Here is a 23,191-nt window from a genome sequence, read left to right as displayed (position 1 = left end):
CACAGCACAGTGCTCATACAATAGAGCCCATGTGAGGCATGTTATCCAACAATCCTTGGGTGAAGGCAGCATGAGAACATAAGTGCTCTGCAAAGCTAAGGAGAGTGTGTAGGGAGAGAGGCAAAATTACAGCTACAGAAAAGTCTGGATAGGACAGTGTGGTGATTCAATTTACTCCTGGCTTTCTTTTCACTAAGACTTTTGCAGTTACTGCCAAACTTATAAGAATGTTTCTGATATTTGGAAACTTAGTTTTCTTCAGTGTCCTACTGCACATTTCCTCCATGATTAGTTTTTTTGTAATTTTTATTTTTTGCTATCAAACACATTATGCATTTTATTCAACAACCAAGAGATGCACTTATCAAAGATGTGAATCCATGTCCAGTACAGAAATTGACCACACGAGAACTGAAGGAAGCCTCAGAAATCTTTATGCAACCACTCAAAAGTACAAAATAATCCCAGAGTCTTTCTGAACTTTCTTTGAAGTTGGATCAAAGTGGAAGAGTTACACCCCTTCAAAAATAATTATTAAAAATGTCTTTTTTTTTTTTTTTTGGTAAATGGTTTGATGTTTGGAGAACTTTCATAATATTTTAGCTTTCCTTTCTGTAAGTCAAGATTTGATACAGGTGAATTTAAAGAAAGCTATTCAGAACTCAGGGATTAGGGTATGCAGGTACATATACTTACTGAAATCTAATACTGGTCTGGCAATTTTTGCAAAACTTACAGTAACTGTCTGTGCAGCAGTACCTCTGTAGACACCACAGAAGTACCTCAGGGTATTATAGAAGTATGATCAACTTCATTTATATCCTTCCCTGAAAATCTCTCTTCATTCTTTTAAGTTAGTGTCACTGTAAGTATTGTCATCTACAAACTCAGCAATAGCTATTACTCCCCATCATAGGAATATAATGCAGAGAATGCCCACCCTGCAATACCTACCTTTATCAGGGTTATTTAGCTGGAAAATATCAGGATGTTCAGGGTCATCAGGCAGTGCAACCATCCAGCCCACAATGGAAACCTTTTTACCAGGTGTAGATTTATACTGGAAGAGACAGACAAATAAGTCAGAGCTGAGTCTGTACTAGGAATTAATTTCTCATTGCAAAAGTTGTGCAGACATATTGCTTACCCTAGAAAAGCAAGTACTCTTCAAATACCATTTCAGATCTGCTTATGAATATGCAATTTTTGCTTTTAGAACAAATTTAAAGCTTACATGTTTTCTTTCAGTGCCTCGTAAAGATTTTGCTCCAAAGTACAGAAGAGTTGATCCTGAAAGCATAACCCAATATCTAGTCCATGAAGAGAGCTGAATCAGAAAGGAAAACAATAACAGAAACTTAGCATATCTCAGACATTTAAAAATATATTCAACAGCAAGTCCAAGTGCTACTAAAGGTAAGTTTAGAAGCCAGGAATGGAAAGTTAGATAAAGAGTGTCTTCTGGTGTAAATCAAACCAAATACCTAAATTTAGGTGTCTGGCTGTGAATGCAATCCATCTTCATAAAATCACAGAATGGTTTGGATTGGAAGGGACCTTAAAGATCATCTAATTACAACACCCCTGCCTTATCTTACTTGGGTATCTCCTAAAAGTATCAGGACTGATTGCTTCACAGCAAATCACAGAATCACATAATTGTCTAGGTTGGAAGAGACCTCAAGATCATCGAGTCCAACCTCTGACCTAACACTAACAAGTGCTCCGCTAAACCATGTCGCTAAGTTCAACATCTAAATGTCTTTTAAAGACCTCCAGTGATGGTGACTCCACCACTTCCCTGGGCAGCCCATTCCAATGCCTAACAACCCTCTCAGTAAAGTTCTTTAAAGAAGTTCTTGCAAAGTAGCATGCTGCCTTCTACTGGACAAAACTTAGACATCTTCATTTGATCACTAACATTTATTGAGATGACATTTCTGCAATGCTTCAAATCTTTCGGTATTGAACAGTAGGGTTCCACATACAAACTTTCAATTAACTCTACGGAAAACAAAAAATTATCAAGTGCGTAAGACCAGAACCATTGGAGACCTGTGAATTTAGGGTAAGTATGAATGACCATGACTTTGATGCTAAGGGTGGATGCTAAGGGAAGCAGCCTTCCCATTTCACCATGATACTAAATTTCTGCCCCCACAGAAATGCATGCTGATTTAAAATGTTGTCTGGGACTTGCTTTGCTGCCACAAGAGACATTTTGTGCAAATGAAGGGAGAAATAAAGCTGCTGTAAATCAAATGACATGCAAGAATTACAACCTTGTTATATCCTAGTTAAAACTTTCCACATGATTTTACAGTTGGTAATAACAAGGAACACATTACAGGTAATAACAAGGAACACAATAGTACACATTATTTTGTGTACTATTAGTCTGCAAGTTGAATGTAATCCTAGAAATTAAAACAATCACAACTGAATTAGAATCACAGGGAGAACAGAATCACTTACAGTAGGTTTCTTGCCTTCTTTGAGCAGTGTTTTTCTCCTTAATGGCCCTTCCATGGAAATGACTCCTGTAGAACTACCTAACGTGTAGCTGCCGGACCCTGTTGGGCTAGAGAGACGTAACATTACCATATGTTTTGAGCTAAAGAAGGACAAGAGGTAAATAATGTAATTCTAAATATTAACTCTAATACTTTTCCTGTATTGCCTTGAATCTACTTTATCACTAGACATTTGACCCTATAAATATGTATTTTCCAGACCTAGACATCTAAAGGGAAGCAGAATCTTTAAAAATCGGAGGTTAACAAAAGATTCTATTCTCAGGGCTTAGACATAAAAAATAAAACAAAAATGAAGCAAAATAAATACTAAGGCCTGAAGCCAAAGGGAAATTCAGCAAGTTTCAGTTTTTATTCTGGTAAATTAAATTATCTGGATTTCTGAAAATTAATAGCTTAAAATTTCAGCAATAAGAGCTCCCACAAATATAATTTTACCTTAAAAGAAGCTTTAGCTACCAAAAACAAATATATGACGTTACCTTGGCTAATTGGAAAAAAAGTTGAGGTAACTAAGTAACAGTAACAAATTGTTATTGTACAGTGATTAAAATATTATTTTCATACCCCGTACAAACACAGAATCATGGAATGGTTTGGGTTGCAAGGAACCTTAAAGACCATCTAGTTCCAATCCACCTGCCACTGGCAGGGACACCTACCACTATACTAGGTTGCTCAAAGCCCCATCCAACCTAGCCTTAAACACTTCCAAGGATGGGACATCCCTGAGTTTTCTAGGCAACCTGTTTCATTGCCTCATCACCCTCATAGCAGAGAGTTTCTTCCTTATATCTAATCCACCGTCTTTTACTTTAAAGCTTGTCCTATCACTACACTCCCAAATAAAGAGTCAAATCCCTGGTAAAGAGTCCATATAGCCTTGACAGAGGCTTCCTGATAGAGCTTCCCACATGCTACAGTAAAAAGTGCTGCAACTGAAAGAACCCAAGTACAGGCTAAGTTGGAAATATAAACAGTTGCTAATAACAACCAAAGATTGATTAGTGAGTGATGATCTACTAGAATTATCTGCTGCTAACCTCTCTTCATTGTCATGTAATCCCAAGCCTGATATTTTGTAAATATAAGTTCCAATGAAGTTTACCAGAGACAACTAAATCATGTCTGATAATGAATACAAGGAAAAGGACATGCACACAATCTCACAGTCAGTTGCAGAAGAAACATCATTCTGTATATGAACAAGTCAGATGGTATCATAAAAACACAGGCTAGTGAATGTGATATACACAGCAGCACCTACCTATACAAGACCTGCACTTCAAACTGGCAGGTACAACTACTTTGATCAAATGGAACTGCCCTCTCTGTGCTATGTGTATTCTTCCCAGTATTATTATACAGACGTGCATAAGGGAGTATTTTTCAGAAGCAGGTGTAACTGAAATATTGTTTAAATGTTACTCCTTTATTTATTTATAATGTATATACATGTATTTACAATCCTGTACAACTTCTGACCTGTGCTGCTGTCAGATGTTACTAGCTCAGGTAAAATGGCTGCACTTACATTTATGTATTGTATCAACATTTCTACAAAAGCCATAGTAAAATAATTTAGACAAAATAAAAACTGACTGGATTTTAACTCAAACTATGTCTCAGTATTTGCAGAATACTGTACCTGGGCCCTATTTTCTTTACTGCTTATATATACTTCTTCACTTCCAACTATCATGGAATTTATCAAGTTCCAACAGGTATGAATGCAATCATTTTATTATTTTTTTAAAAATTATTTTATGACTAACTACACACTATTTTCCACATCACATCTCTTTGAGTTGTAAATGGATTACCTGTTTCTGAAAAGTCCATGGCTTAGTGACTAGCAGCATTGTGAGTACCTGCTACATATGCATTGCAGTTGTTCCCTCGCCTACTCTGGGTCCAAGGTCACACCTCTATACTGCACAAAACCAACACATCCTACTAACGCTCTCTGACACAAATGGATGTTATGGGTAGCTGTCCTACAAGTCAAGAAGGAAATTTTGAGAAAGGGTAGAGAAAGCATCCCTCTAACCTCATTATTCATCACAAATAATTTTATTAAAAACAAGTCAATCTAAATGCTAATATAGCCTTCATGACAAACCTGCTTCTGTAATGTCATAAAACTGACAGAATCACAGAATTGTCTAGGTTGGAAGAGACCTCAAGATCATCGAGTCCAACCTCTGACCTAACACTAACAAGTCCTCCACTAAACCATATCGCTAAGTTCAACATCTAAACGTCTTCTAAAGACTTCCAGGGATGGTGACTCCACCACTTCCCTGGGCAGCCCATTCCAATGCCTAACAACCCTCTCAGTAAAGTTCTTCTTAATATCCAACATAAAACACCCCTGGCGCAACTTTAGCCAGTTCCCCTTCGTCCTGTCACCAGGCACATGGGAGAATAGACCAACCCCCACCTCACTACAGCCTCCTTTAATGCACTTATAAAGAGTGATAAGGTTGCCACCGAGCCTCCTTTTCTCCAGGCTCAGCTGCTCCTTGACTTGTTCTCCAGACCCCTCACCAGCTTTGTCGCCCTTCTCTGGACTCGCTCGAGCACCTCCATGTCCTTCTTGTAGCAAGGGGCCCAAAACTGAACACAGTACTCGAGGTGTGGCCTCACCAGAGCTGAGTACAGGGGGACAATCACTTCCCTAGACCTGCTGGCCACACTGCTTCTTATACAAGCCAGGATGCTGTTGGCCTTCTTGGCCACCTGAGCATACTGCTGGCTCATATTCAGCTGACTATCAACCAATACTCCCCAGGTCCTTCTCCACCAGGCAGCTTTCCAACCACTCATCTCCCAGCCTGTAGCTCTGCTTGGGGTTATTGCGCCCCAGGTGCAGGACCCGGCACTTGGCCTTGTTGAACTTCACGCAGTTGACCTCAGCCCATCGGTCCAGCCTATCCAGATCCTCCTGCAGAGCCTTCCTACCCTTGAGCAGATCGACACATGCACCTAGTTTAGTGTCATCTGCGAACTTACTGAGGGTGCACTCAATCCCCTCATCCATCCCCATCATCGATACGGATATTAAAGAGGACTGGCCCCAGTACCGAGCCCTGGGGAATGCCACTAGTGACTGGCCTCCAACTGAATTTGACTCAATTCACTACAACTCTTTGGGCCCAGCTATCCAGCCAGTTTTTAACCCAACGAAGCGCATGCCAGTCCAAGCCATGAGCAGCCAGTTTCTTGAGGAGAATGCTGTGGGAAATGGTGTCAAAAGCCTTACTGAAGTCAAGGTAGACCACATCCACAGCCTTTCCCTCATCCACCAAGTGCGTCACTTTGTCATAGAAGGAGATCAGGTTCGTCAAGCAGGACTTGCCTTTCATAAACCCATGCTGACTGGGCCTGATCACCTGGTTGCCCTGTAAGTGCCGTGTGATGACACTCAAGATAATCTGTTCCGTGAGCTTCCCTGGCACTGAGGTCAAACTGACAGGCCTATAGTTCCCCGGGTCTACCCTCCAGCCCTTCTTGTATGTGGGCGTCACGTTTGCTAGCCGCCAGTTGACTGGGACCTTCCCTGATTGCCGGGACTGTTGATAAATGTCGACAGAACTCAAAAGTAAACAACAGCTTTCTGCAATATGGAAGCCAGATGTAATTACCAGTTCAATCAGCACCTGAACTGAATTTCATTTGAATTGGCCCTGACACTGTTTTAGCATTAACAGGAATTTTTACAAGTGGGACAGAAAGAGTCACATAAGCTGATACAGTCACACAAGAATACTTTAAGACACAAAATACCTTTTTGATCTAGGAAAGAGCAGAGACCCAGATGAAAGTTTAGCACCATACACTGAGCAAAGTAGGCCTGAACTGTACCTGTAGACACAGCTTCGACTCCTGGGAGAATTCCGGATTGGTACCCTCCAGTTAGGCCCAAGTGTGGCGTACAAACGACCCCTGTTTGTGAATGTAAATATCTGATAATTAAAGTCTAGTTTGAGACTTCAACAATTAGGGTTTGGTAAACATAAAAGAGGTATTTCCCAATTTTTTCAGGTCTGTGGGAAAAAAAACACAACAACCTGACAGTACTTTACATCAAAAATGTCTTCAATTTTTTATTAGCTGATCAATAATTTGATAAAAATAACTATTTAGTGCTTATCTATGCTAGGGATCATTCAGGAATTTATCACCTAAATCTGTATAGTGCTCAGTGACTGTAAACAAAAACTAACTCACCTTTCAAGCCCTGATGACAGCTCCTCACTAAATTCTGAGCTTTCACTGCTATCTAGAAAAAGAGGAGTACAGAGAAGGAGTAAGAAAACCACCAATAAAAAGCCATTGTATATGGCTCACCAGAATAATTTTTATATACTATCATGGAAATTGCTCATTGAAATCATGTTTCCAAGTTGGTCTTTAGAGACCATGGTAACATCTAAAATTGGAAGAGGCTTACATCAGCCTATTTATAATTTCTCACTGATGAAGTCATCATTGCTGCTGTGCTTAAATACCAGAAATCTGCATGTTACTTTTCTTTTAATTATGTTGCCTTTCCTTAAAAAGCTGAATACTTCAAGAACACAAAATACAATCACTTTGTAAAGCAGTATTTCTACCTCAACATCTGTAATTCAAAGTTATTAGACAAGATAGCATTATTTGTTTTCAACAAGCAAGCACACCCGTAACAGACGGTATGCCAGCTGCTGCTAGGAGCCATAACAAATCAATGTGATGGAATTCACAATGATAATCCCTTTTTCTCTTTGAAGCTTATGACCAATTTGTCCCTCCTTCCCTTGCATAACTATTTAACTCAGTTTTAATATGTCCAAGAGTGATGCTCTAATGCTAAGTATAACACTGAAGTGAACTGTGGCTGTATTTTCAGAAGACCAAAGATCATCTTAATGTCAAGCTCTCCTTGATTAAGTATTCTGCTAGCCTTTGCAGTCTATTTCTTATTCTAGAAATAGCCTAAGTCACATAAAAGGTTGCCTTCTTTTGCTTAGAATACAATTATTGATGTTTTTATCATTATAGTTAGTTAATTATAATACCATAATTTTATTGCCATCAACCTTTTTCACAAGTTTATTTTAAGCTTCTTTCATGTCTCAGCGAGCGCAGCTAAATTATTCTCTCACCTTCTAAAATACATCGTTAAAATTAGTTTTCTTTGTGAAAGAAATATATTCTTTGTGAATATATACTGTCTTGGCAGTAGCACTTTTTTTTTTTTTTTTTTTTTTTAACCTGTGAAGGCTAACAAACACTCCGTGTTATGTACAGAACATATAGGAAGAAAGTGCTCCTTCATGCCACTTTTACCAAAACCATCACTAGGTAATTCTGGAAAGTTGAGATAAAGTTGACTAAATATCTGAGCAGTAGCTCTAATTTAATTTCTTCTATAAAAGGAATCAATTTTTGCCCAGGAGCTAATAACCTTCATGATTTCCTGCTTTTGGGGATCTCTCAGAGTTTCCAAAGAACTGGGACCCAAAAACAGGTATAGCAATTCCCCCCCAGACCCTACCTATTGAAATGCCATTGGTGAAAACTGAGTTCAGTGCGTGGCTGCGGGCTGGGCTGTGCGACTCCAGGACACTGTCATCCAGAAGGTGGCGTGGCTTCTCCGTCGGGAAGGTGGCACTTTTGCTCTCCACTATGCTGAATTGACACATCATGCTGGAAAAATATAGAGAGGAAAATGCAAGAATCTTCTTATGCCATCTGATAACAACCCTGTCTGATTTTTCTGCTTAGACTTTGCCTTATACAATGATCATAAATATCTATGGGTTATTAAGTAGCAAGCAGATAAATGGCACTGCTCGTTTTCACGCTGCTTCTATATATGCTCCTTGACTACCTGAACGAGTTTCAAATTTTAGCAGCCTTTTTAAGTAACAAGGATTACTTCTCTGCAAATGGGAAACTATGTAAGTTTTTTATTCCTCTCTGTACAGTATGTGAACATCACGGGTAGATGCAAAGGTAGAAAAAACAAGCAGGCTCCATCTAAGGCACTTCTCAGTGATCCTGCACTAAGCTGAACTAACACATCAATTATGCGAACTACTTTTTTGTTAACCCATTAAATGTGAAATTTGGTATATGCTACCCTTAACTGGGGAGCTCTTACTTAGCTGGTAAGAGGTACAGAGAAAAATGTTTCTAACCTATAGAACAGTCCAAAAGGTCACAACTTTCCTGAATGATAATGAGTGCCAAGAAGCCAGTATGTTTCCTTAGATTTATTAGTTGAGATGTTAATAAATAAATAAATAAATAAATAAAATACGGTTCTGCACAGCAGGTGTCCACAAGCCAAAGTAGCTATACAACTTTGGAGTACTGACAATTTCTAGCACTAGCAGAGAACAGTGTAAACAAACTATAAAGAGAAAACCTACAAAATAGACATTAAAGCCTGAAACTCTCCTGCAATACAGGAAAGGGAAGAGGCAAAAGCAAAGAGCGTTCTGCTGCCAGATTAAACCTTTGTGATGTGCAAAATTGCCTGATGGTGACACAGCCTGGTGTACACCCACTTGTTTCCCAGGCTGTGACTCTTCCTGTGCCTTGGTACTGGAGGTGTAGGAAGACTTGCTGCTACTGAGGCATCAGGACATGTTGGTCTCCTGCTGAATTTCATAATTGCTGACACTTCAGATGGACCTAAAAGACACACATAATTTAACATTGAAGTGATGCAAAACCCAGAAATGTCATGGGCTTGTGTGTTTAGCTGCTGATTAAAATTAATTGCTACAGATATACTGAACACATCATTTCTGAGTAAGTATTTCTTCCACATTGGGGTTATAACATCCAGTTCTACTATGAATTCATCTCTATATACTTGAACTGCCTGGAAGCAATTTTTAAAACAGCTTTGCACATACTTTCAACAATGAACTCCTACAAAAAAAATCTTGGCACCCTTAAAAAAGCTGGATGTGCTGAAGTGTAACACGCAGAACCATACAGTCCGTTTGTACCTCGAGTGTGAGCAGGGAGTGTTTTACTCACAACTCTATGTTGTGAATAAATTGTAAACAATCTGCTTATACTGACTCACTGTTTAAGCATGTAAGAGAAAGCAGGGACTTTTCACGTATCTATGCCCAGACAGATGTATTATTTCTCACTCATCTATGAGCTTTAGCAATGTCTCATTGCAATTATTTTTCCTCTCATTTAACACATTTTATGAGGCCCCATGGAAAATGTGGACAAGATATTCTTATTCCAGTTCCTTGATGCAGTTTGCAAAAGATCAGCAACGAACTCTGCAATACAGCAGTGAACAACAAGGCCTATCATCATACTCAGTGAATGCAAGGCTATTCTTGGCTTCACAATAAACAGTTAAGATTTCACTGATAAATATTTGGTTGTGATGTTGCTACTCATGACAGAAGTGGGAATGGTGGTCATGGAAGTGGCTGTCTGCCCCGCACCTGCTTATTTCCAGCCTTGATATAGATTAGGTAGCAGCAAAACAGATAAAAAACAAACAAACAAACAAACAGACAAACAAACAAACAAACAAACAAAAAAGAGCTTCACAACAAGAAGAAATAGGAAACTTTCCAGCAGCCAAGAGAGAGGAAATTAAGTTACTGAAAATTCTTCTAATGAACACTGTTCATCAGATCATCCTTTAGTGGGAGGAGAAAAGAAGAAAAAGACAAAACACACTGAATCCTGTTTTCTGCCTTCTTCATGTACACCATCATATATAGGAGGGGATTTTTGCCTGCTTGGCTTTGCTACCATTTGTTTATCACAACTGAGAATTTGTGAAACATGACACTAGTAGCATGAGTCACTGGCATGTGGCTTCAGACTAGGTCTTATGTTTAAAGGTCACATGCAATTCTAAAAAAATGCACTTTTAATCATTTCTTGATCCAGAGATTCAACCAGAACCATATGCCTGGGAGGTCAGAAGAAAAAGGCTGAGTACAATGTTCTGCTACATTTTCAATTAAGATGTTGCATTTCTATGAAAACCTTAGAAGCTTTTTCCCCAAGATGAAGAAGGTTCACTCTCCTCTTCTGCCATGGAGGCTGAGCACCAGTTAGAGTATAAACAGAAAGTGTGATGCCCCTTAATGTGGCTACAGGATTGTTTCAGTTTTCTATGGCTACCTGTTGTGTTGTTCAGTTCTTTCTCTCTGGTGCTATTGCCAGTTCTAAATCATGATTTACATTAAATCCTTTTAAGTGGATGACATTACAGTTCACTGAGAGCTACTGAAACAATGTTTAATAAATTGTTGAAACTACAGCCCGTTAAAGAATAGCAATCGCAAAGCACAGCCTTAAATGAGTACTAGTATATTGCAGTGCTTTTTCACACAGCCACTATGCCACAGAAAATTTAACAAAGTTATTTAGATGTAATACATAACAGTTTAAAGGATTAAGTTTCTTACTGTGGAAAGTCACTAAACTCAAAGCAGTAAGACTGTTCAATTAGTTTGATTCTAAGACAATGTTCATTGACACAAAGCAAGGAGACTACATCAAAACATCTATCTAGAGAAAAAAACAAGCAAAATAGCAAGCTTTGTGCTGACACAATCAAACCATAACAAAATCAAAGTCAGTTGGCTTTATCTCCAGGTAGTATATAGGTTCAAACATTATCCGTAACAAAAGCCTCTAAATAAAAAATAGAGATGATGTCTATCAACAATAATAGATCTTTGAGAATCTACAGTGCACTTTAGTTTAGGAAATGAAATCCCCACTTCGGAAGCATGGGGTGAAATTTACACTATGAATATAACAGAAACAAAAATATTTGCAATCATTATAAGTTAATTATAGCAAGAGCTTTTATTACCTGGACAGAGAAAAGAAAAAGTTTGTTAAAAAGAAGCGAAACAAATGATGTAATATGACTAAGAGGACTGTGCATCTCATACTGAGGACTGATATAAAACCTGTTGTATCAGACTTCAGTACAGGTTAAAATACTGCCCAAGTAAGGTGAGATGTCCCAGTGGTGACACAATTTGTTGGAATAGGTGTAGGAGCCTTACAATTTAAGCCAACAGTTCCAACCTGGCTTCTTTACCATTAGACATTACAATTGCTTTGATCAGTCCTGTGAAAGGAGATAATGGACTTATTCTAATTCCTAGTTAGGTGTCTTCAGGGAAGATCCCAATGAAAACAGAATGTTTGGTGGGAGAAGGTAAAGACCAGTATCAGATATGCTGATGATACTCTCTGGAGTGGCCATTTTCTACATAGTTCTGTATCTTCCTCATCTCCAAGGCAAGAGAAGAAAATATATACTGTTTGTCTCTGTTAACTCTGGGTTAAGACAAAAAGAATCTGAGCCTATAAACCTTTATGAAGTCTTTACATCTGCTTGGCTGTCAAACGTCTATGCAGAAGAACTGAGAAGTTCAGAACTCTTGTTAGACTGGAACTCTGCTGCAGGGTACAGTCAATTCAGTAAGAAGACAGGGGGCGCAGAGGGTGTCAGCATGAGTTATGGAGCACAGGGGAGATGACCTCGTTTCTGTAAAGGGGTAAAATATAAGAAAGCCTGTGCCAAGAAGTATGCCAAGGAGGGTAAGTGGTGAGATGCTGATGAAACCTGCACAGACCAAGGGATGTTTATGGTCATACCAGACTGCTGAGCAATTAGCTGGGGGAACAATGCCTGAGACCGCTGATAACAAAATTCCAAAACTTAAATTCATTTGAGAATGAGTTATTTTGCCCTCCCCCCCTCCCTTTTCTTCTTTTTTTTTTTTTTCCCTCCAACAACTGAAGTCATCTGCTACTACTAACTCTCTTAACTCTCCTGGCTCCACTCCTAGTGCATACTGTTACCATGATTGCTATTCTGTTTTTTTTTTTGCCTTTCATGGAGACAAAGCACTCTTAGTAGGATTTTCCAGTCAGCTGGCAGTAACAAGGGTTAGTTTGGTTTTCATTATTTCTCAACATCATTTTCAAGTCTATGCTGACATGTAGAAAAAATAACGTATAAAAATATTAAAACGTTATTAAAAATTGTTTGCAGTAGGGAATGTAAGACAACTTCATCAGAATGAACTGAGTACTGTTTAGCGGTCTGTGGCAAGAACATTTGGAAAAGTTTACACATGTCCCAAAGGATCTCACTGGTTTTTTTCCTTTGCATAATTTTTCCATGAATAATCCTTCGAATGTTATAAATGAATGTTACTTTTGCAATCCTTCAGTAGAACATGCGAACATTTACAGTCTCCAGAGCTTTTAAATAGAGCAACAGGGTGAAGAAGTAATGGTTCACAATTTTTATTTGCTTAGTCTATCAATAAACCAATACTAGGCATCCAAACAAAAAAAATCTGCAATGAGTTGCATATTATATGATGAAAAATTTGAGTGACAGGATTTTTTTGTAGAAGGTAAAAACAGCTTCAACTAGTTACTATTTTTTCATGAGTAGCTAAGAAGCAAAATTGATGTTTACCAGCTCTGTTTCTAAAACTAAATAAGGACATTCTAAGACACAGATTCTCTACTTAAATCTTTGCTGTGAATTTTGACTTTTCTGTTGCCATTGTAACCAAACTCAGTGAGTAAAACTGTCAAACACAAAGACCTACTTGCAAAACACACCATAAGGAAATGAAGAAGAACGTTGTGTATGCAATCAAGAAAGACATAAAAATTATTAAATCTAGAATGACGGCTGGTGTCAAAGCACAGATTTCATTTTCAAAGTATTGCAACTAGATCCTGTCAATGCATATGACATGCAGTGTTGCACCAGCTTCTCAGACAAGAACATGGTAAGAATAGGACTCTGGCTGCACTTTTCTGCTGTCCCCCACAACAAATCTCACTTGAAAACAAAAAAAACTAACAAACCATTTCTAATACCATGCACCCTGGGAATACAGGGAACACAAACATTTCTGTCACATGATCCCTGTTGCTGTAATTAGTGTTCTATTCTAAGGTAAAGATAAATTTACAAAAAGTAGTTTGGCAACATTACTAAAAGTAAAGTAATTTTTTTATCCTAAGGACAATAACTAGTATAGAATATTTGTCTACTTTGGCAATCAAGATTTTCTAATTCTAAAAATTTCACAGAAAGAAAAACTTTAATTCACTGTTTCATTATAGACTTTGTGTTTTTAAACATTCACATTTATTTAAAAGGAGTTATTTCCTTTTTTCCTCAAACTTAACTGACTTGCTTTGGTCAACTAATGCCACCCCCAAATTCATAACAAACAAACAAAATGAGATATTAAGAGAGAGGGACCTGGTGTTCTTTTGATTCCCTTCACTTACAGGTTCTATTTTTTAGAACCTACTTTACATTTACAGAGCTCCAGAATACATTTATTAGGCAATTTATTATAAGGTGTTTCTCCATAGCCCCCTCAAATCTGTAACAACAATAGTTTGACCAATTTTTTAAATTTTTATTTTTCCAAATGCTACCCCCTACTGTTGCCAAGAATGCTTGGAATGAATATAGTGTGGCCCTCTTTTGATGTAGTCTTTATGTTCAAATTTGTATTTGAACACATCCACTAATTTAAAGAATAATTCCAAGAGCATGGTTTGCAACGAGTGAATAAACACTGACGGATGCATCAGTCTTTTCTAATGTCTAAACACAATTAACAGAAAAATAGAACATTCAATGAGCAAATTAAGTTATATTTTTCCTTCCCATAAATTTAAGTGTAACAGTGAATCATGCTGGGATGGTATCTCAGGATAAAGATGTCCCTTAATGGCCACGTACAGTTTAAGCAAGCGTGGCTCCATTCACCTGTCTCCATTGGTATTAGGAAAAACCTGTGTGCATGTGTGATAGTTCAGTCTTCTTGGACTATTCAATTCTGGCCTATTTCCTTTACTAAAATTGCCAAAAAAAAAAAAAAAGGAGACCAGCTGTTACAAATTAAGTGATGTGGACACTGAGGGGAGTTTGTTGATGCTAATATATGAAGTATCAAATAAAATACAAAATGAACCGTAGAAGAGTCTGCTCAGTAATTCTCAATCCAGTATCTCCAAGAGTAGAATCATGGAAATAGGTTAATGATAGTAAAAGATAAAGTTACAGTACAGGTAAGATCCCTGTTCTAGTTTAATATAGTCAGCAAACTGGACAAGCCCATCAGAAACCTAGGACACTTTTGTCTGTGCCAGTCTATTAAGACTAGGTACAACTAACCATATTTCAAATGCACTTCTGACTGCACTAACATGCTTAAGTGTATTTCCTTCAGGTGCTCCCTGAATAGAGATGACATTTTCAATTTCAGGTGTTACTTTTATAAATTCACTGATGTACAAAACCCTTACTTACACTTCAGTAAAAATGCTGATTTTCTTGCAGCTGGATCTGCAGAGTAATGTGTGAGTTTGGACAACATCTATAGTGACAGTGAAGACATATCCATTATGACAGCATAGCTGCAAGGAAACTCAGACTCTGAAGTCTGAGCTCAAAAAACCACACAACTTTAATCAATCCATCAACAAAAAACTTGCAAAAATTAAGAAAGAGACACAGAGTAGATAAAATCCCTTGTCTTTTGGCTGTTTTATGTATTTTTAGCATTCCTAGTTAATAGCTTGGTAGTTAAAATAAGTATAAGTTAAACTAGGATAGTAAAGAGACTCATTTGCTAAGGAAGTCATAGAAAGTACTAGAAAGTGATTTTAAAAAGTTAAAAACTCATCATGATTGTCTTCTCTGATGATTTTTACAGAATATCCTACAATTTTTAGGAAGCTTTGGTCTATTAAGAAAAAAAACAGAGCACACTAATTCTGGCTGGGTTTAGTGGTTGATGATAACATGTGAATCCCACACATTTATTTGGTATTAATTTATTTTGAAAATACTCAAGTGAGTTTTAAAAATTTTTAGGGAAAGTATCATAAAGGGAGAGATGAGAAGCGAGCATAAGTTTGAAACTAAAGAGCAATGTTTTCTGAATGGTCTGTAAACTTTTTGTGAAGAAATCAAAGTTCTGCCATTTCTAGTTTAAGTACAGCATAGCAAAAGCAGACATTATGCACATGAAGCAATAATCGAGCACTTGCGAGAGGATTAGACAAACCGCATTTCTACAGAAAGACTGGCTGCTAAAGCACTTAACACAAACTATTTATTAGTTGCCAAAGCAACCAGTAAAACAAATGGCAAAACTAAATGTCAGACTTGGTGTTTACATAGAATTTTTTTTAAATTCTAAAACTCTGAGAGTACTTTAGAGATGTCACTAGTGTAGCGTACCTACTTCCAGAGAGTTACAAATGTGCTAACATTCCACTATCTCTTTCTTCTTCTTTGTACATTTTAAAGTCCTGCATATCACATAGTTCACATCTGATGAATCTATCACTTCTAATAATTAAAATACATATTAAAAGCTCTTCAGCAGCTCTCAAAACTGAATGGATTCAACACAATGAGCTGGAATCTATCCCAGTAACAAAAAGGAAAATACATTGGTTTCAGATTAATTGCTCCATGTTCCTTCTAGGGCAGTAAGGTAAAACCTCTGGTCTACTTATTGTCCTGTCAAGAATTATACTGAGGCCCACTTAGAAGAAACAGAACAAAACAAAACATAGAAAACAAAATGAAAATAAACTAAACTAAAACAAAGGAAGGTTGAGGAACTGTCCCTGAGCACTGCATAACAAAAATCCCCAAATAAAGGGCCCATTGCTGAGGCCTAGATGTTGCTAGAAAGGCTTTCTAAATGCTAGAAACCCCTCCTAATTTCACGAAAGGGTTAGTTAAAGCACACAAAAACTTGAAGACTGGTCATTGAGTCACTCACTTCATAATAGAGAGATGATTTCCTGGGCATAGTTATTATATTAATATTATTTTATCTTTTTATATTTGTCTTCCAGGACAGGATAGACATGTTTCAGACAGCAAGCAACCATTTTCTATATTCTGATTAGCACATGAGTCCTGAACTTTTCAGCATTATGATGATAAAGAACATGCATAAAGGTTTCTATACTGAGTTACACTTAGTGTGCAAATTCTAAGGAACTTAAGTTGCTTAGAAAGCTAACTTATTTGCTATATATTACATTAGAACTTTTCTTTTGTTCTGGAAAAATACATTAAGTTATACCTTCCAAAATAATCTGTTTAATAGCTGTACCATAAATGCTTGGCACCTCCTAGCCAACGCTGCAGGAACACAGATGTCTTTTACAGCTAATTCAACTGGAAACTGTGAACAGTTAGCATACTATAAGCTCTCCAGTTACATATTCTCCCCAGCCCCCCTCACTCTCTCCCTTCCTCCCTCCTTCTCCCTCTCACCATAGCAAGGCAGAATGAACTGACTTAAGTTGCTGCCAGGGAAGTTGTGTGAATGACACAGTTCCTCAAACACATACAATTAAACAGTTTAAAGCTCCTTTTTAAATGCTACTTGCAAGCAACAAGAATCTCTACAATGTTTTGGAAAGCATGAAAACTTTCTGTGAATGCACTATTCACAGTTATATATGAGTTTGGTAATTAAATAAGACCATCATAGCCACTAATAATATACAAATCACGGCTGGTTGTAAGAAATTCACTTTAATCAGATGTCTGCCTCCTGTTCAAAATTTACTGAAAAACCAGTTGGCAACCACAGTGGAAAATGGACACATGGTTTTCTCCAGTCCAGCAAACAGGACTATTGGAGGATATAGCTGTTTTTATTGGGCTTCACACTCCTAAAGATACTTCAAGGGAAAACAAAACAAAACAAAACAAAACAAAAAAAACATCCCTGGCTAGTGTAAACTGTTACTCTTCTTTTGAAAGAGAGAATGCTGAAGTGGGGTAGAATATGAAGTCACAATGCTGAAAAAGAAAAATCAGTTTCTATCATCAACACAAGTATATATGCTTTAGGACATGAAGAAGATATCATTTCCTGCACTTATGTCTGCCATAAACTTTGGAATCATTACCACCATATTGAACTTTTCTTTATACTTGGAAACATATGGCAGCCTATAAGAAGCAAATATGTCACATGCAGAACTTAACCACAGAATCAAACAGAATTAGAGCTATTAATAACATGTTAACTTTCTAACTATCAGGAGAACTGAACTGATGACTGCCTTTTGGGGACAAGAGCCTTTATTTATAGTCCATTTTAATGGACTATACATAGGACTTCTATGCTTTTGACTGGAACATTGAACTGCAGCCTAAACTATTTTCAAACCATCTCAGGATCATAGCTTGCTGACTACAAAGGGTTTACTCCTGATGCACAAAGGTTGAAGTGGAAATAATCTCAAAATATGACTTGAATGAATTTTCAATCAAAATAATGTTCATTTGAATAACTTAGAATGTGCTATTTTAATTCTCAATGGTCAAATAACTCATTACTGGTATTTGTATATCTTACATTGGAATTATTCAAGACTAATGTGGATGACTATATTTATTAATGTTGTGAAATAAATAATAAGTTACTGCCTTCATGCTTAATTAAATTTTGATGTGAATTCATAGTAACTTACTTAACTAACCTTCCTCGAGAATTAATTTTATTTTTTTTTTTCTTCAGTAAAGTACATTGAAGCCTAAGTAGCCATTGAAGCCTAATAAATGCCTTTAGTAGCATTTTTGCAGTCACATAGGTGAAAAAATCCAACTGGATTTTACAAAATGCTGGTGGCATTCATTGTCTAACTGGCAGTAAATGAGAACTCTCCAGCTGAGCAAGAAACAGCAGTCTACAAGCACGTCAATCTGTTGAAGGAAATACTAACAGAAAAAGCAAGCAACAGAAATGACTCAAGAATTGGTTTCTATTCACCATTCTGAATAAAGCAACCTTACAGAGCACGTAGGGGCGCTGAAGATTCAGAGGTGAAAGTTCATTCTCTCCTAATACTGCTAGATAACCTACAATTTCCTATTCACCTCAACATTGACCCAGTCAGTATTTGTGTACTCCAGCTAAACTCACTGTAGTATAAAGCCACATTACTTGCCTGGCTCAGGACAGTTCAAATCTCTTGTTTCTTGCTTTAGAACTGTATTTTTATTTGCCTTCCATTACAGCTGTAATGAAGTCTAAGCCCTCAGTTAACAATTACACAGTATTGGTGATGATATTATGTTGCTATGACTGAAGTTTGAACTTCCAAAATCATCCTAATGAAATGTTAACTTCATAACCCTGGTATAAAGCATTTAAAAGTGAGCAATACAAAGTAAAAGCCATCAAAACAAAAAACCCACTTGTATGTCTGCCTTTAATGCATAAAATTCCATGAAGAGAACCAATTACTTAAAGTTTCAAGTATGAAAAAAAATATCTTCACAAAAACAATATCAAGCTTGATTTGTCTGTACAAAGTGTTAACCAAGAACACCTTATGAACTTAATAGTTACGAAAAATTCCTCATATGAACTAACTTCCTTATATTTTACCCAGCAATTAATAGAACTGAGCATTGAAGAGGAATGGAGAGCACCTTACCACAGAAATGTTTTCTTCCAAGTTATTATTTCTGCAGATTGTATTTCTTTTTCCTTTAAACAGTATAGACTGAAGATCAGATTAAACGTATCTGACTCCAGGAATGGAATTCACAACCTGAGACAAGCCGTACTTTTCCTATACTGCCCATTGGACACTTAGGAAGGGACGAACGGACTCACAGCAGCCAATATAGACAGTCAGGAGGTGGAGGAAGAACACCCATATTTACTTTTCTCCTTTCATTATGAGCATCTTCTTTTTTTTTTGTTGTTTTTTCCCTCCTTCTTTCTCATTTAAACTGTCTGTCTTTTGGTATGAAAAAAGTCATTTTGAATGCAAAATTAAATTACTTGTCAGATGAGAAATGTACTCTTTTGTTTTTAAACACTTTTTTAAAATTACATATGATTTATCATGGTGATAACAAAAAAACAGGCTGTTCAGCTTAACAGATTAAAATAGAAGAGATTTTGTGACAATGGCTCCTAAGTATATTTTATATACTCTGATGTTTGTTTAGTCTGTTCATAGAAATGTTTACATTTCTCTTCATCTGTAAATTAAATTTTTACATTAATTTTAAAATTAATTTAATTTTACATTAATTTTTATTATTTTTTCATTTTAATTTTTAACATTTAAATAAAAATGTTACACATGCTTAGTTCCTTTTCTCAGATGGTTTTTAGAAAACCAGTGCCAATATAACACATTCAATGTTCAGTCCAATTGGAAATTCTAAGAAGCGTTGCTCATTGATGCATGTCCATAGCAGTAATCAGTATGAAGAGGAGTCTTTGTTTAGGTGGAAGAAGAGTGAGATTATGAAAAAAATAGTTTTATATGTATAAGTATATAATTTTATATATTTCAATATATCCTGATGACAGAGGATGTCCAGAGCCAAAACATTATCAACTGCTATCTAAAAGATTTTAAAAAGACACAAGAATTGTACATGCATACCCTACAAGTGATCTTTGTAGGCATTTCTTAAAAAAATATTTCTCATCATGCTCTATTTTCACAGTTAAGAGGTAAAGTAACCTATTCAATGGAACAGATCATTCACATGAATCTTTCTCGTGTGTCTTTCCCCTTTACACAATGAAATTGTCTCAAATTTGTGCTTCAGTTTACACAGAAACCTGAAAAGAGAATTTCCTGTATTACTCACTGCACTGATTTGTTTATACTGAAAGAATTCTTCCTGCCTCACTTATAAAATGCTAACAAAAATGCAAACATTTGTAAAAACAAAACAAAATGAAAAATCCCCACAACCATACAACGAATCTATTTTCTGTTCCAATGCTAACAAACATTCTGAGTTCTCCTCAAACCCCAGTTGTTTATACACAAATCAGGAATACCCTATTGATGACTCATGTTACTGAAATACATGTGAACTGCTGGTGGACTTAGAAGTTCATAGCAATACTACTGGGAATGACGGTCCTGCAGTAGACTCTTACACAATAATAAGGTTAGTGGAAAATCTTTGTGGGAATCTATTTGGGCCACTTGGCGATTTGCACTGGTCAATTCCAGGGATTAATTCTAGATGCACTGTGGGGTAACTGGGTTTTTAAAAGAGCAGAGAAAAATCCAACAGGTTTTCTGCTTCTTATTAAAGATACAATACTTACTAATAAATCATATAAAAAATGCTGCTTCTTTGCCACCCCGAAAGGCAAATTACTCAGTATACCCCTCATCTGCAATCTCCACAAATTAAGTCTTACTTCTGAAATCAAATTTATTTTTATTTATTCTTAAGAAAAAAAGAAAGAGCTATGACTATGGAGTAAACCATAATAAGCTGAGGTGGTATTGTTTGATCAGAATGAAAACAAAAAATTGCTTTCATTCATTCAAGATCAACGGATTTGTTTTGCTTAGCCAAATGAATGCTGATATGTGCAAAATCAGTCCTGTTATGTGGGATATAATTTGTCACTCTAAGAACATTCAAGGGTGAATATCACAAAAGGAGGACAATTTATAAGACAAAGGAAAATGATAACCCAAGCACAAGTGGGCCCTGTAAAAATTTGTAGTAAAAATCAGATTTTAACAAGAGTGGTATTTTTGACCAATGGTGTTCTGAAAATGGCCATATGCACAGAAAGGGATCAAATTTCTAACAGCCTTTAAAAGATAATTTTTTAATTGCAACAAAAGACCATATTTGAAATCGATTAATGGGCTCTCCTGTATACTTCAGTAAATTTCTGTAATTAACGTTACTTTCTTACTCAAACTTTCAAATAAACTTTTATACCTGCAAGATCTTCTTTAGAGGAAACCAGTCGAGGAGAGCTGTTACCTGGCTCAATTTTTAATGATAATCTGGAAAAAAACAAATGTTTAGACAAATTAATAGTACAATTTCTCAATAAAAGTTGAAAGAATCTGATTAAAGCAATTATTTTGGCAGTGGTAAGCAGCAATTTTACTTTGCTGGATATGTCATTTATTTCATTATGTAACAAAGCAATACATTTTAAAAGTAAATCACTACCTGTTAGATCCAAGAAAGAAACTGGGAGGAAAGCCTATGAAAGCAGAAATGGAAATTGATATTGTATACTCCCCATTAATGTATAAATATAATTTCATAGACTTTCGCTTTAACAAACAAAACAAAACAAAAAAAAAATTAAAAAGTCAGTAAATTTAGAGAAACCAAATAGCAAACATTTTATTCCCCATGCATGAAGAGGGAAATTATTGTTATCCTGTGGAAATGTGGAATCAGGAAAAGAGATTTAAAAATATTAGTTACTATAACCTATAGAAAAGAAGCATAAGAGGGGAGAGATGACCAAAGCTTAATAGGAAGCACTTAATACTCAAAGATTATTAGAACAAAGTTATAATGCTATACATCCCCTCTGCATGTCTTGATCTTCTAATGCATATGACTTCTGCCACCTCTAAAGTTTATGCACTCTTAACTTGACAGTTCTCTCTGTGTTCTGTACCAGTTTGACAGCAAAAGTACAGAAGATGACACTGTTAAGTAAAGTTTAATGTAATAGGAAGAGAACCAAAGGAAATAACTGATGTCACTGCACAGCATTAAACACCCACTTAACGCACTTAACTTTAAATAAAACCATAAAGAGGGGGTGAGGAAAGGACCCTATGACAGCATTTCAAAATATCATGTAGGCACTATCTTTTTCCTTCCTACCTTGTCCTTCATGTATACAGATTTTTATTGGAACTACCTCCCAGCTCATTTTTCACCATGTTCAAATATCATCAATTATGTTTTACTGTGAAGTTATTTAAACAAACCCACAGTCCTTTTTCACATTTTAGAATTTATATTCTTCTGATATTGCTAGATTAACTGCTCAAAGTTATGCACTTCAAGTAGGTAACGAATTATTCTTGCCCAGACTCTCCTCTCCTCTCCTCCCCATTAACATGATTTCAATGACTAAGTGACAACATGCCTCTCCAGGAAAACAGTAGTGAGGAAGTTAGAAAACTCAAAACATGATACAGATGTTAATCACATGGGAATTCACTTCATTATGGAAAAACAGAAAAAGAAGCTACTGAGGTCTCTTCTTGTAAGTACGGTCCTATCATGTGAATTTTTTTTTTTTTATTATTTTTTAATTTTTTTTAGGGTCCTATCATGTGAATTTTCTGTTAAAAGTACAAGTTAAGGAAAAGACTTATGCAGAAGGCCTTCATCTTAACTGGTAGGAAATAACTGTCTAAAAAAACTTATTAACATGATTTTTGGCAGCAACTTCTGATAGCTAATATGTTTACAAGTTGTTCTGAGAAATTATTTTACAAAGCAAATAAACCCAGTTTCAAAGCAGCTGTTGGAAGCATTTTGTTGTCTACTGATTGAATACAAGCATTGTTACACTGATAAAAAGTCAAAGAAGAATTAATTGGTTCTTTACTTCTCCAACTAATTTTATTTAAATAGAATTTTAAGACATTTAGGCAAACTGGTGTCAACCTTTTTAAAGAAAACCTCAAAAATACCTTGTCTTGGGTTTGCTGTACTCTGATGTTGCCTATTTTACAGAATTGCTTCTTTAAACTTACAGCTTTAAAAACACCCCTTAAAACTTCTTAATTTG

General features: G+C 36.3%; 1 protein-coding gene across 11 annotated transcripts in view; it reads right to left on the bottom strand.

The window, feature by feature from the left end:
• RALGPS1 (Ral GEF with PH domain and SH3 binding motif 1) overlaps window positions 1-23,191 on the bottom strand; it is a 118,409-nt gene that overhangs the window by 5,181 nt on the left and 90,037 nt on the right. For 8 of the 11 annotated variants that reach the window (XM_082775552.1, XM_082775556.1, XM_082775551.1 and 5 more), the window contains 8 exons: window positions 21,358-21,425; window positions 9,095-9,221; window positions 8,077-8,228; window positions 6,768-6,819; window positions 6,402-6,482; window positions 2,476-2,581; window positions 1,235-1,327; window positions 955-1,060 (listed from right to left, as the gene is read on the bottom strand). In XM_082775552.1, the coding sequence (XP_082631678.1) occupies window positions 955-1,060; window positions 1,235-1,327; window positions 2,476-2,581; window positions 6,402-6,482; window positions 6,768-6,819; window positions 8,077-8,228; window positions 9,095-9,221; window positions 21,358-21,425 (785 nt within the window). Of the gene's footprint in view, window positions 1-954; window positions 1,061-1,234; window positions 1,328-2,475; window positions 2,582-6,401; window positions 6,483-6,766; window positions 6,820-8,076; window positions 8,229-9,042; window positions 9,222-21,357; window positions 21,426-23,191 lie in introns of those variants that run through there. The other 3 variants (XR_014318811.1, XR_014318810.1, XM_082775549.1) reach the window with 3 other exon arrangements.

This window comes from Aythya marila (genome assembly GCF_965140915.1).
Source record: "Aythya marila genome assembly, chromosome: 19".
Taxonomy (NCBI): Eukaryota; Metazoa; Chordata; class Aves; order Anseriformes; family Anatidae; genus Aythya; species Aythya marila.
Note: the sequence above shows the minus strand (reverse complement) of the source record. Positions and strands in the feature narration are given on the sequence as shown.